Raw genomic sequence first — 15,408 nt, forward strand, 5'->3', positions numbered from 1 at the left:
ACATGGAATAAGGTAATCACTGTGTTAAAAGGAGATTACGATAGTGTTTTCTCCGTAGGGCAATTTAAAGCAAAATATAAAGGAATTTGTGTTAAGCTAGACATTAAACCAGTTGATACACGGATGTTAAATTATATTAAACATGCATCTTTTCCTAATTATTATCAAAGTATCAGAATATTATTGATATTGCATTCCCACTTCTCTTTCCTTCTGGATATTGTAATTTTTTCTCGCGTATTTTGTTAGTTGCCTATTGGTTACTTTACTTAATGTAATGTTCTCAACGTGTTAAATTAGACAGCCACAAGAGTACATACGTTCACTTATTGATTTAATGTTCATACATTTATGTTTAGAACTTTATGCGTGCTACAGCTACAGATTTCAAACATTATGGTATTAAATGTATATATAAAATTGGTCTAACATAGTTGATGACGTTGGTTTTATGAGTGGCCTCCAACGGATGGTTCGGGAACAGTTGTTGATCCGACGAAAATGACGGAAGAAAGAGATTTCGCGAGAGATCTCTATTTTCTTCAAATTTATATTTTGTTAAGAATACATGAACAGTTGTGTCCTTTCTTTCCTTTTACGTTAACCTCATAACATTCACTTCAAGGCCTTTTCAAACAAGAAATATATAAATAGTGCAAATTTTGTTTTATCAATACAGTCCTAACTGTCCGGGAAGTGAAAACATTCAAAAAGGTTAAGACATTATTGGGGGAAAACGTTTAAATACATAATTTTATGTCATTCAAATGTCAATCATAAAATGAATGTTTGGTTTCAATTTCGCGCAAAGCTACTCGAGGGCTATCGGTGCTAGCCGTCCCTAATTTAGTAGTTTAAGACTAGAGGGAAGGCAGCTAGTCATCACCACCCACTGCCAACTCTTGGGCTACTCTTTTACCAACGAATAGTAAGATTGATCGTTACATTATAACGCCCCCACGGCTAAAAGGGCGAGCATGTTTGATGTGACAGGGATTCGAATCCGCAACCCTCAGATTACGAGTTGAGTGCCTTAACTACCTGGCCATGTCAGGTCTAAAATGAATGTTTATTCCTTGTCCAATAAAATGATTTCATGCGCATATTAACAACAGATTATAATTTATACTGTGTGTGTATATATACGAAAATCTAAAAATTGCACTAGTGTTATACCTACTTCATAGTCTAACAAAAAGCTTGAAATGTTGGTGCTTTACAATTTAACTAACCCTAGCATGAAAATATATAACACCCTCTCACGGGGATTATAGTAATAATATTAATTATTTATTAGACCGTAATGTTAATCGTTGCTGTAATGTCACATTTCATAGAATAATTGTAGTTGTTACAAACAAATTACAAATTGCACTTCAAACAGATACTTCAAATGCCTTTAGTGTTATTAATATACAAAAATATAACTGACAACATGAAAGGAGTTGCCAATGTCAGGAAACTGTCCAGCAATACATTTCGAATTTTTCCTTGGGCTGGAAGATAAGAACATTGCTGTCTAATTCTTGGACTATTTTTTAAAACACGTACATCCTTGTACACTTTTAAAATATGAAGCGTAGTAGCTTTAAAACTCGGTTAATATAAAAAATATCTTCATTAATATTTGATCCATGCCCGTCCAATACCGTGTAATCACGAAACTTTATTCAAAACTCGGAACATGTCATCTCTGCTTCGTGCGCGTTGACAGGAAGAGTGGATTGCGCTCCCAGCCCCTCCCTTAAAATTGCGCCCATACTTGTATCAAGTAAATTCATAAGGCGTAAAAACAGCGTCAGTAGTTATCGAAATGTACCATTGTGCGAGGATTATGCCCCTGGACCCGCAGCATGTCTTCGCCACTGATTTTCTCCATTCGTCGGCTTCCCCTTTGTAGCCTCTCCCCGCTAGCTCGGCATGTCTCCGGATTTACAACGCTAAAATAAGGGGTTCGATTCCCCTCGGTGGGCTCAGAAGATAGCCTGATGTGGCTTTGCTATACGAAAAACACACGCCTCACTCTTGTAGCTTTGCTCCCACACCCCTGTACTCAAGTTACGCGTGATTTAAAAGGATAGCTATAAATTTCACCAGAAGATGGTTTTATCACTTCACTTAGAATGGACAGCTGAGTAATTCACAATCAGGTTCTCTACATTTCAAATAGGTGAATTTGTGCACAACGGAGGCCGTAGCACGACACTATCAAATAAAATATTATTGCTCGCATTCTATTTTGTCTAGGTGGGCACGATAGTTCCGCGTGAATGTTGTAACGGGTTACCAAAGAAACAAAAGCACTTACGAGTTGTTGTGGTAGTCCTGAAGGAACTCCAGATGCACTGTTTCTCCGCTACTGGCTGCTCCAAACTGAGACCAGATCCCGACCGCGGCCATGGTGAAGTTCTCACGGCATCATTCTAAACACTCACTACTAGACGGAACCTGCCATTTGATATTTATCTTGTGAGGTGTTCCTTTTGTTGTTTTTTCTTCTTTTCTTTTTACATAATGAGCTTCACCAAATCAACTTTTTCATATCATATCACATGTTTCTTGACGGATTAACTAACAGTGTATTGGTGACCAAAAGTGCCAGACTGACCGGATAAGACACATCTACAAGAACGTCAATCACTGTGTTAACTTCAGTATTCCACTGTACATCAGGTCGTCGCAGTTTTGACACGTTTTACGCGTACATCTTTCCTATTACAGCCTAGACTGTAAACTAACAGATACGGCAATAACCACGTTTGAGTTAAACACTCGCTAGCTGGTAGTTATACGGCGCATACTCAGTACAGATCGCGCGCATTTTCACTGCATAAAGGGGCCGCGGTAGCAAAAACGGAAGAGTGGATAACATGCCAGTCTGTTCGGTAGCAATACCCCTGTTAATTTCGTTACTGAAACGATAGATAGCTAAATAATTTCCAGTAGAGGAATTCATATAATGTGTGAACAGTTTCGATTAAAATGTATTCTACTGATTCAAGCAGCACTTTGAGAGAAACTTGAAACGTCTGTTCTCTGAACACAGCTCCGTCAGTAACGGCCCGGCATGGCCAAGCGTGTTAAGGCGTGCGACTCGTAATCTGAGGGTCGCGGGTTCGCATCCCCGTCGCGTCAAACATGCTCGCCCTTTCAGCCGTGAGGGCGTTATAATGTGACGGTTAATCCCACTATTCATTAGTAAAAGAGTAGCCCAAGAGTTGGCGGTGGGTGGTGATGACTAGCTGCCTTCCCTCTAGTCTTACACTGCTAAATTAGGGACGGCTAGCACAGATAGACCTCGAGTAGCTTTGTGCGAAATTCAAAAAAGAAATAAACAAACAAACCGTCAGTAACTGGGACAATACTGATTCAAGCAGCACTTTGACAGATACGTAAAACGCCTGTTCTCTGAACACAACTCTGTCAGTAACTGGGACGAGGAAGAAACATTTGGATACATTAAAACTGATAATGGCAAATGGAAGTTCTTTCTTCTTGTATCGTTTGTAACAATAAGCCAGATTTTCGCATGTTGTGAAGTTGAAAATAGTCACACACTAGTGAAAGTACAATTTTATTAACATCAATTATCACACACCCTCCCTTGCAATAAAAGTGCTTTAAAAATTCCCAAGTAAATTTACGGGCACAAACCGCTAAAATCGGGGAATCGATTCTCGGTGATGGACAGACTGAAAATAACTCATTGTCTAGCTTTACATTAAAAACCAACAATAAATTTCTATGTTTGATTTAATTATTTAGTACAAGTACTATGCATATAAGTGTATATTGTAATATACATAACAATATCCACAACTATTATCTTAAAAGAATTGGTTTACCCACATATATTTCTGTAACATTAGTTTCCCTATTATATATTTACAGCAAAGCTTTTAAGACATTCTGCTGCCGTCCATAATGTTGAACTACTGACCAGATAGAAGTCAACCAGTGATTATAACCTTACCGTCTATCATCCACGTTTGACTGTAACGCACTTACAGCTTAATGTAAGGGGAAGGAGGATGTTTTTTTTTTTTGGTGTCATCAGGATTCGACCCCGAAATCCAAAGTATTACAGAATATAACTGCACCCAGCTATCAATAAAATGTGAGAAAAATAAAGTGGTCAGTACCTAAGTTCGCATTTTATCTTCATAAGTGATATAAAAGAACTGCCAAAAATGTTTACTTTGATTTAGCATAATCTTTCTCAAGCGTAACCAAAAGATATATTAGGTTGTCCAGAAATAAATGTCGTTTTTGAAGTGCGAAATTTGGAAAAATACAACCCAGTGTTGTAAAACACGCTTTAATCAAAGTAAACACCATTTGCTTCAGTACACTTTTGCCAATATTTAACGATCCTGTTTATGCCCCTTCTGTATAAATCAGAGTTTCTATGGTCAATGAACTCCCTGAAAGCTTCTTCTGCAGCTGTCTGGTTTTAAAAGCGTTTATTGTTCAGAAAGTTGTCAAAGTGCTTGAAAAAAATGAAAATATGTATGGGAAAAGTTTGGGGAATAAGGTGGATGAGGCAGAACCTCCATTCCCAATTCGTTCAATTTTTGAAGCGTCATCCTTGACAGGTCTCATAACGCCGATTTTGTTGATCTTCAGTCAGCTCACGCAGAACCCACTTATCCAACCATTTCTTCTTTCCAATCACACTCAAGTAGTTGGCAATGCTTGATTTCCTCGTGTCTAACTTTTCTGCAAGCTCACGTACTGTCGTGCAAGGGTCTGTCTCAACTGCTTTCCTTAATGTGTTTTCATCTAAGGATGGCTTCCTTCCACGATTTTCGTGACCTTCAAGATTTTCATCTCCATGTAAAACCTGTACATTCAGTGACAGATCCATGGGCGAATGACTGGTTGATGTTCCATGTAGTTTTGGTAGCTTTTAGTCCAAGTTTGAAGTCGTAGAGGAAAATCAGGCGAAAGTCCTTCTTGTCTATGCTGCCTTGTGGATTGGGAAACTTACTCTGAGTAGAGTTGAAACAGCAGACAATTAAGACGCCTTGTAAGCGACAAACGTTGGATTAAACCATCCAATGATAAGTCACTCAATATTCAGCTTGTAAATGTCATAGTGAGAATTCTAACATTTATTTCTGGACAACCTAATAAAAGTAATTATTGCAAATTAAACTAACGGTATTTTAACTGCCATTGTTCAATAAATAACACGTCTAAACATCAGTATCGTATATTTAATCACTTTAACTCACTAGTTGTCGCCCGCCGGTACAGTAAGTCTACGGATTCACAACGCTAAAATTAGGGATTCGATTCCCTGATAGACCGATGTAGCTTTACTATAAGAAAACACATAAATACAACTCACTAGTTTGTTTATTTGTCTGGTCGTTAAGCTCAAAGCTGCACACTGAGCTATGTTTGCTCTGACCACTGCTGGATTTCTAAAGTTTTAAGCATTCAGATGTACTGCTGAGCTACTGGTGAGCTACTCTAGCACTGTTTCTCCCAATGACTTAAGACTTTAACCCACTACTGCTGTTGCTTTTAATGTTTTAACATTTTAACTCTCAACTACTATTGGTCTCCTACGTCTGCTCCTAATGACTTAAAACGTCAATCCTTTTGTACTGTTACTCTTAATTACTTAAAGCTTTAATTCACTACAACTATTGTTAGTAAATACTTTAATCCTCCAGTGCTGGCGCTCTTAATGACTCAAGTCGTTAACCCTTTCTACTGTTTTTCATAACAACTTAAAATTATAATTTTCTAATACTGTTGTTCTTAATGATTTAAGACTTTAACTTCTTAGTACTGTTCTTTAGCCTTGGTGTTTAGGAGGGGTAAAGTTCGGACTTAAAAAGAGTTGGATTTTAATTACATTAATTGGATTATTTTGTAATTTATTTTATTTTTACAGTTCTACGTTCTCTTGGTTTTGTTACGTGTGCTTTTGTTCAATTTTTCTACATTACTCCCAACATTTGGGTTTTACATTATTATTTCATATTTCTAAGCTGTATTACTAGTTATTGTTTAATTAAAATGTCCATCTGATGTCACGTGACTGGCAGTAAAATGTCATTAGTCTACAGTTAGAAAAAAAAGAGGCTATTAAAAACATATTTACCGTGCTTACTGAATTTTCGACGCTTCAGACCCATCGCTATCCTTCTTGCTTTTAACCAGATTAGAAAAACAAGAACACGTGTATTCTAAATCCTTATAGGAAACACTAATGTCTCACGTTTTTCTTAAGTTCATTTTACTCAACACGTGTTTTTGTTCAGTTTCTTTCTTTTGTACAATTGACATCGACAGAGTGATTTTATACAAATCTTCATCCCCTAGTGGCACCCAGCGATATTTCTGCAGACTCACACAGCTAAAAACTGGGCTTCGATACCTGTGGCTGACAGAGCACAGACAGCCCAGTATGTAGCTTAATTCAAACAAAAGCACTTAACTTTTTAACCATTTCATTTTCTATGTGTTGTTGAATGAATATTGAATTTAAAAATGGCCATATAGAGGTATTGATGAATGTTCTAATTCCTTCTTTTATAAATCTAGTCGTGCCATCAGGAAACTGGAGAAAACTTAGAGCTGTATACAAGTAATTCATACGGTGTATGATGAAGATAGACCCGGCATGGCCACGTGGTTAAGGAACTCGATTCGTAATCTGAGAGTTGCTGATTCGAATCCCAGTCACACTAAACATGCTCGCCCTTTCAGCCGTTGGGGCGTGATAATGTTCCGGTCAATCACACTGTTCGTTAGTAAAAAGAGTAGCCCACTAGTTGGCAGTGGATGGTAATGACTAGCTGCCTTCCCTCTAAAGATGTTGGACTTTACATCTCTCTCGGTATGACTTCAGAGTCATTTTTGTGCTTATTTCCACATGATTAATGTCAGAATTGTACTGCTAAATTAGGGACGGCTAGCGCAGATAACCCTCGTGTAGCTTTGCGCGAAATCCAAAACAAAAAACAAGCACGATGAAAAAAGTCAGGCCAACGTGTTATCAGAATCACTAGTGGGGTTTGTTAGTATTGAAAAAATAACATCAAAACATGCTTTTATATAATATAACATTTATATGGCGCACTCGTGCAAAAGTTATACAACTGTACTACGATGCGACAATCTTGAGTGCAACAAAATATTTTAATACAAGTGTTATACCGAGAGAGAAAAACAAGTTGACTAGAGAGGATTTGAATGGCTAAACATGGACACACGTCAACAGTTGAACTCTTCACGTGCATACTTAGCTCACGAAACATGTTAAGTTCAATCTCCTGACATAACACATATTTAAATCTTTCGTTGCACTAAATCAGCATTGCACGTTGATTTAATATTATAGTATAGTTGTCAGAATAACAATGTGTAGAATATTTATTGTATAACAATTATCTTTTACACTTAGTTAATTCTCTTCATGCTGGACTTTACATCTCTCTCGGTATGACTTCAGAGTCATTTTTGTGCTTACTTCCACATGATTAATGTCAGAATTGTCCTTAAACAAGCAGCATCGTCCGTTTTGAGATGAAAATCATGACTTCCTAAAGTCACACTTTCACGTTCAGGTAATTACCGTAACTTATTAAGCATGTGTTGTTCATAATGTAGGCTAAATCCTGTTAAATAGCTTTAAACCTTCAATGGTGAGTCAGATGTACATATTATCTAAACAAACCGTTTAACGCATGAGAAGCCCTAAGATACATGCCAAGCAGTTGGGGTAGCTGAAAAACTGTAGGTGTGATGCGTCACGAGAAATGATAAAAGGAGTCAGATCCGAACACCGAACTTTTAGAATTACTTCATAATGACAAGAAAATCATTTGAAGTGAAAAATGTATTCTAAAAACGGCTGGTATCGGTATTAAAAATTTATTTCAAGTAAAATTTTACTATCCAAACCAGCCGTCTTTAGAATACTTAAAATTACTGTTCCGTGTGCTCTAAGAGTGTGTTCAAAGTTTGATAGATGTATAAAAACAAAAAAATTATTTTTTTAATACTGTTGTACTTAATAAAATAAATTTTTAACTTCCTAGTATTGTTCTTTAACCTTGGTGTGTTCGGAGTTTCACTGATATAAAAATAATAATACGGCTAACAATCCTCCAGGTGTTAAGGTTACATGTCAAATGTTTTTTTTTAATTGGTCAAAACTATAGCCATAAAAAGCGGACACATATATGGACAGTGACAACTGATGAGATCGAATGGTGAATCCACCCTCACATTTGACTTTTCCCGGAAAGACTCATGGGTACATGTAACGTCTGATTGAGATCAGTCAAAACCTAAAGGTTGGAAGGAAAACACACAGACACTCAGAAGACACTTCTGAAATGTATATACGGTGTCTAATCAAAACGTTCTAAGACTTCTTCTGTTACAGGTGCCAGTATAAAGGCAGTGAGCTTCACTGAGGTTTGTACAAAGTTCAAATAGTGATCTATCCCACGAACAAGTCATTTCTCCAGACCTTATACCCGTGTTGCCAAAAACGTGTTCAAAGACACACGTATCGCTTGTTCCTGTCGTAATAAAAATAAACAAAAAATAAGAGCAACGTGTTTGCATCAATTTTGTGTGAAAAACTGTAAAGGACGAACAGAAATCCTCGAAATGTTAAGAACTGCTTTTGATGATGACTGCTTACCAAAGGCTGTTGTTTATCAGTGGATAAAACGCTTCCAAGATGGCCGAGAATCGGTCAAAAATGACCAACGTACTGGGCGACCGTCGACATTGTCGACTGATGAAATGGTCGCTAAGGTGAAAGAAAAATTCTAACTGATCGACGATTAACTGTCCGCAAAATTCCTGATGAACTGGACATTTCATTTGGATCATGCCAGTTGATTTTAACTGAGGAACTCTGCATGCGTCAATATCTGGAAAAATTTGCTCCTAGGGTGTTGACGGATGACCAAAAGTTTCACTTTCGAAAAGTGTGCGAGGATCTGATAATAAGACTAGAAATTGATCCTAATTTCAACAACGTCCTTATTACTGGTTATAATAGTCATGGGTAGACGGTTATGTCCCATTGAAAGACTCCATCGTCACCACGTCCGTAAAAGACACCACAGTCTCCATCAAATGTGAAGATAATGTTGATCGTGTTTTTTGATTTTTGATGTTCGAGGTATTGTTCATCATGAATTCGTACCTCATGGCCAGACAGTTAACCAGGCCTTTTACAAAGCAGTCTTAGTTTACTTGAGGGGGAAAGTTAGAAGAAACCGCCATGAACTATGGGAGGATGGTCACTGGTTTCTTCATCATGACAACACGCCCTCACACACTGCTGTGTCTGTCAAGAATATTGGCAGCAAAAACATTCCTGTGATACCACACCCCTCGTATTCTGCCGATCCCTGTGTGATTCTTTTCCTGTTCCCAAACTTCAAAATTAAGTTGAAAGGAAAAAGACTTGATGAGATTCCAACTATCCATAATAATGTGAAGCAGAACGTAGTCGCATAACAGTTGAAGACTTCCAGCAATGCTTCCAAAAACGGCAGGAACGTTAGAACAAGTGTGTATCAGTTGAGAAGATTATTTTGAAGGGGATAGCACATAATACTGATGTATGTACATCATTACTTTGAAGGGGATAGCATATAATACTGATGTATGTACATTATTACTTTGAAGGGGATAGCATATAATACTGATGTATGTACATTATTACTTTGAAGGGGATAGCATATAATACTGATGTATGTACATTATTACTTTGAAGGGGATAGCATATAATACTGATGTATGTACATTATTACTTTGAAGGGGATAGCATATAATACTGATGTATGTACATTATTCTTTAGAATAAAAGTGAAGTCTTAGAACTTTTTGATCACACCTCGTATATCTTCTTAAATAAATGTGAGAATGGTGAGTTGTTGTTTTTATCACACTAAGTTACATTTAAAATACCTTAAAGACACATTCACCATCTTCATTTGCCAATCCATTTATTCATCTATCAGGGATAAGTTCTTCAAGTTCTCTACAATCATATTATGATAGGATGTTACGTAATCAAAGCTTTCTACAGTCATACCATGACAGAATGTTAGATTCTCCAAGGTCTCTACAGTCATACCATGACAGAATGTTAGATTCTCCAAGGTCTCTACAACCATATCATGACAGGATGTTAGATTCTCCAAGTTCTCTACAACCATACCATGACATGATGTTACGTCTTCCAAGTTCACTACAATTATATCATGACAGGATGTTAGATTCTTCAAGTTCTCTACAACCATACCAGAATGAAGGAAAGGTTTCACGAAGATCAAAGAACGTAACCAACTTTAATTTTCTGCTATTATACTTAATCTCACTATGTTTCTTATGCTATGAACCTAAGTGCCTTATGAACATCATTGGTGAATTAATACCAAGAGGGTACTTTGCTTTGGGGCAAGGGGGTAGTTACCCAAATACTTGGTTCGATCCATACAGACTTTGTACGATGTAATATAATCACAAATAACGTGCACAAACGGATAACAAAAGTGCGCTACGCAGAATTTTCCATACCCGATATAACTTTGCCCGGATTACGTCATGTGATCTCATACAGTTCTGAGTCTCGTTTATTGCCCTATGTTAAAAACGTATTACCTAATTGTGGCAAAACTTTCCCATGTTTATAGTACACATTACTGTTTTACACTTGATACGCTAGTGTCAACCTAGCACTGACTAGTATTTCTGTGGTTTATTCGTAAATAACGTCTTACATGTTCTTAGAAGGGTACTTCGCTGCAATTGAATTTATTGTTGTGTTCTTTAATAGTTAATTTATCTATCCAAACGTTTTTTAGTCATTTTTATTTTTCCGTCATTATTAAATAGCTGTATTGGTGTGTCTACGTTTCTTACATACTCTCCAACTAATGCTTTCTGCACACCAAACTTGTCTAAGTGACCCATACACTGCAAAAAAAAAAAAAAACATTGTATTCTGCGTATTACCATTGCTGTTTATTCAACACTACTCTTTCACAGGCAGATGTATTGTGCTTGTTACCTTAGAAACACCAAAAATATTTGGTTGGCTACGAGCCAAGTTTAGAAAATCAACAAACTGTTGTTCTCTGTGGAACGTTTGGTTTATGTCTTCCGAACATTATGTTTTCATTGGTTTTAACCGTATAACGTCTAAAAACTAGAATCTGATTAGTTCATCACTAACTGCGCTGTATTCAAGATCGAATGCGGTACTTCATGCTTATTTAAAGATACTTCTCAACATCAGTCAGTATAATAATATAAAAGTAACACTGCCTGGCGGAGGAAACGTACAACTAGAATAAAACAGATTTAAATATTATTTTAAAATTGTCTTATTTTAAAGAAACATATACTCACCCATTTATTAACAAAATAACAGCACAATATTTTGTAAGTAAACGGGGCCTGTCATTGCGTAACGGTTAATATAAAGGGAAGCAAGTGGAAGGATTCGAGGTTCGAAACATGGTACTTCTACACATGCTTCGAGTTTTCAGGTGTGGACCCGTTGAAAAAACTGATAATCAATCCAATTACTCGATTCGAAAGAGTCGTATACTTCTGATCAGCAGTTGAAAATTGGGGTTAGCTACACATGAATACCCGCACCTACTGTGGTGTTCAGGTTGAAAATTTCAATTCCAACTTGTAGATCAGTACTTATTTTAAAGTATTATTTCACTGTTACAGTAAAATCGAACGGTAACTCCAGAGTTGAAATATATTCAAAAACAAATAAGTAAACAAAGAAAGATCCATTAACTAAAATGTATTTTCATATTATTCAGTTAAACAGTGTTGCAGATTACAAACACAATAATAGAAAAGGAAAAGAAGAAACGTCTCATACATGGGATTTGGTTTGTTTTGAATTTCGCGCAAAGCTACACGAGGGCTATCTGCACTAGCCGTCTCTAATTTAGCTAATTAATTTAGATTAATCTAAAAGTAATCAGTAAATAACATGTTAGAAACAGGAAACTTTGTCTTCTGTGTAAGGCATCAGTAATTTGCATAAGAGAGTAATCAACACATACAGTAGTTCAAACTTCGTCCAATCGATTCGCTCTATGAAGAAAAAGTTATTATTTTTTTTCTTTCTTTATGGTTGGTGGCCTTGGCGAGAAACAAACCTAGTCGATTACAGACGACACATGATTGATGATGTGATAGCTGGTTGACGATTCGTGACGTCAGGTGCCTGTGTGCCATATTTACGAGAGGTTCTTCAACATTATCCAAGAAAACAGATTTAGCTAATGCACCTCACAAGAGTTTTGTCTGTTTCTTTTGAACTCACATTAAAAGGTTCGGATTACGTGAGATGATTTTATTCGAATCGTGGTAGCACTCATGACTTAAAAAGACTGAGGTAGTTGTTGATGACACGTGTGAACGTTAAAAAACACGCGTGATTCATGTTAAAGCAGTGTCGAAAAATAATTACTTTCTGATGGAATAGCTGAATATAATTTTTCTTCTAAACTGTTATGTTTTGTTTAGAATTTTCGAGCAAAGCCGCACGAGGTCTATTTGAATCGATAGACTTAAAGGATTTGTTTGTTTGTTTTTGAATTTCGCGCAAAGCTACTCGAGGTCTATCTGCGCTAGCCGTCCCTACTTTTGCAGTATAAGACTACAGGGAAGGTAGCTAGTCATCATCACCCACCGCCAACTCTTGGGCTACTCTTTTACCAACGAATAGTGGGATTGACCGTCACATTATAACGCCCCAAGGCTGAAAGGGCAAGAATGTTTGGCGCGACGGGTATCCGAACCCGCGAACCTCAGATTACGAGTCGCATGCCTTAACCCACCTGGCCATGCCGGGCTTAAACTGTTTAAGGAAAGGGCTTGTTCGGGATTTGAACCCGACTTAAAGGAAGGCAAGCAGTCAACAGCACTTATCCACAGCTGTTGAGCCATTCTTCTTTGATCTGATAATTGAATTTGACTGTCACTCTTATAGCGCATCGATGTTCCAAATGCACATTGCATTTATGTGGCAGTAGATGTGAACCACGAGCCCTATAATTTACAGTTGACTCAACTAAATACAGGGCCACGACCGACCCACTTTGTACTGTAAAATCAATTATCTTGTTTTAGTTTTGTCCCATACGTGTAAATTTCCAGCGTTCGTAAAATCAGGTATCTTTTTTTTACACGCGTATTAATTTTGAAAATTTACCAGATTTCGTAAAATTAAAAACGTAATTTATATGAAGTTTATATTCGCCATAATTCTCTTGCAATTATTTTCATTTCTCTGTCGGTTTGAATAACCCATATCTGAATATACATGTTTATAAAAAAGATTAGAAAAACAGTTAAAAAGACTATGTGGGTTGAATTTTCGCTAAAAGCTATTCAAGGGTTATCAGCGCTAGCCAGCCCTAAGATGGAAGAGATAGATTAGAGGGAACAAAGTTAGTCAACACCACCTACCAACAACTCATTTCTGCTCTTTTATTAACATATGGTGAGGATTAATCATCACATTATAACTCTCCCATAACTGAAAGAGAAAGTATGTTCGGTGACGAATTCCGACCTAGAGACTTACAGGTTGCGAGTCAAGCGCTCTGACCACAGAAGGACTGGATTTTTCTCTGAAATAACTTATTTCTGCATGAGTCGTAGTTTCTATTCTCTTATATATACGTTTGTTTATATCAAAGTGCATTTCAATGTCACACCATATAAAAAAATGAATGTACAAGCATTTGTCATTTACAGAAGAACAAAAGTTATTTTGTCTGAAATATGTTCTCAAAGATACGCTTATGTTGACGAAATGATTTAATTAAGATTAATAATTAAAAAATGGTTATCAAGAATGGTATTATTCTTCGTTCTTTGCGGTGATCAAGTGGCTAAGGCTCCCAGCTCATAACCTGAGGATCGCGGGTTCCAATCCCCGTCACAACAAACATACTCACCCTTTCAGTCGTAGCCGTGGGAGCGCAATTAATTTATGGTTAATCCAACTATCTGTTGGTATAAAAGTAGAAAATAACTGGCGGTGGGTGGTGATGACTAGCTGCCTTCTCTCTAGTCTTCGGTGGACTCAGCAGATAGCCCAATGTGATTTTGCTATAAGAAACACACACACACACACACACTAGTCTTGTACTGCTAAATTAGTTAGCGCAGATAGTCCTCGTGTAACTTTGGCGAAGTTCCAAAGAAACAAACAATTAAAGAAGTGCCAGTCCAAACGTTATCTTCCTGACCCATTGAGTTTATCGTGTCAACGTTGAAACACGTTTCAGTTTTCGAATCTTTTTACAAACAAAGCGCGTGAATCTATAATTTTTTTATCCATTGTTATCTCTTTAACGCCTCCTCGTGGTTCAGAAGGTAGTGTATTTGAAGATTTATAACAGTACAATTTGCGTTTCGATACCTGTAGTGAACAGAGCACAGATAGTCCATTGTGCAAATTTGTGCTTATATTTATATATAATTATGGCGTTTCTCAAGAAAACAATTGGCTACATTACTGCAATAGTCTCATGTTACACGAATAACCAAAGGAGCTTACCTGAAGGTAAGCAATCTACTCATCGCATACAGAAGTTAACTTGTAAATGAAAACGTGTGCAACGGAACAATAATTTTCAGTTGGTGAAATTTTCCTCAGATAAAATTACATTACCTAAGTACCATTGAGATAAACTAAATCAATTGCTCATGTAACGTATCGTGTGCGTATGTGTGTGTTTTGTTACAGCAAAGCCACATTGGGCTATCTGCTGAGGTAACGTATCAAAGTTTCAATAACAACACAAGAACTAATTAGAGCAAAAAAGTTTAATTCTTTTATTTCCAAATGTTTCTAAGACCAGGTAACACAAAAGAAAGCACAACAAAAACCTTACTTATAAAATAATTACAAAGGTAATGCGTACAACACCACTTAGCCCACTTTTTATTGTAAACGTATTAGGTCATCTATGAAACTATTGTCACAACGATGAGTAAATATCACAGAATTTGATTACGTTTTGGCGCAAAACGAGACAAACGTAAATGGCTGACCGAATCTGTTTGTTAATCGTCATGTCTGAAACGTCATTATGTCCGATATATAATTCCTTGCTTTCATGTACGTGTAGTTTCTTTACGTATTCTGTGTTAGAGACATGACTTCTTAGATCCATTACTCTGAAGGATAGCACCGTCAAATTAACGAAAATGAATGACCCACATGGAAACAAAGGATATAAACAAAGAATGTACAGTACGTCTGCAAACATAAAACATAATAAAGACCCCTCTCCCCTTTTCGGCTACAAAATTGTTTTGTGTGGAAATACAGTTGGAAGTAACCTTATGTACGTACGTTTTTAAACATGA

The 15,408-nt window shown here is 36.8% G+C and overlaps 1 protein-coding gene across 3 annotated transcripts in view; it reads right to left on the reverse strand.

Annotated features, from left to right (window-relative positions):
* The window catches only part of LOC143244389 (potassium voltage-gated channel protein Shaker-like), a 254,174-nt gene that overhangs the window by 133,163 nt on the left and 105,603 nt on the right, over positions 1-15,408 (reverse strand). The window contains exon 1 of one of the 3 annotated variants that reach the window (XM_076488976.1): positions 2,309-2,733. The exons of the other annotated variants lie outside the window; for them this stretch is intronic. Coding sequence (XP_076345091.1) covers positions 2,309-2,400 — 92 coding nt within the window. The 5' untranslated portion in view covers positions 2,401-2,733. Of the gene's footprint in view, positions 1-2,308; positions 2,734-15,408 lie in introns of those variants that run through there. 3 annotated transcript variants of the gene reach the window in all.

Source organism: Tachypleus tridentatus, chromosome 1 (assembly GCF_004210375.1).
Source record: "Tachypleus tridentatus isolate NWPU-2018 chromosome 1, ASM421037v1, whole genome shotgun sequence".
Classification (NCBI taxonomy): Eukaryota; Metazoa; Arthropoda; class Merostomata; order Xiphosura; family Limulidae; genus Tachypleus; species Tachypleus tridentatus.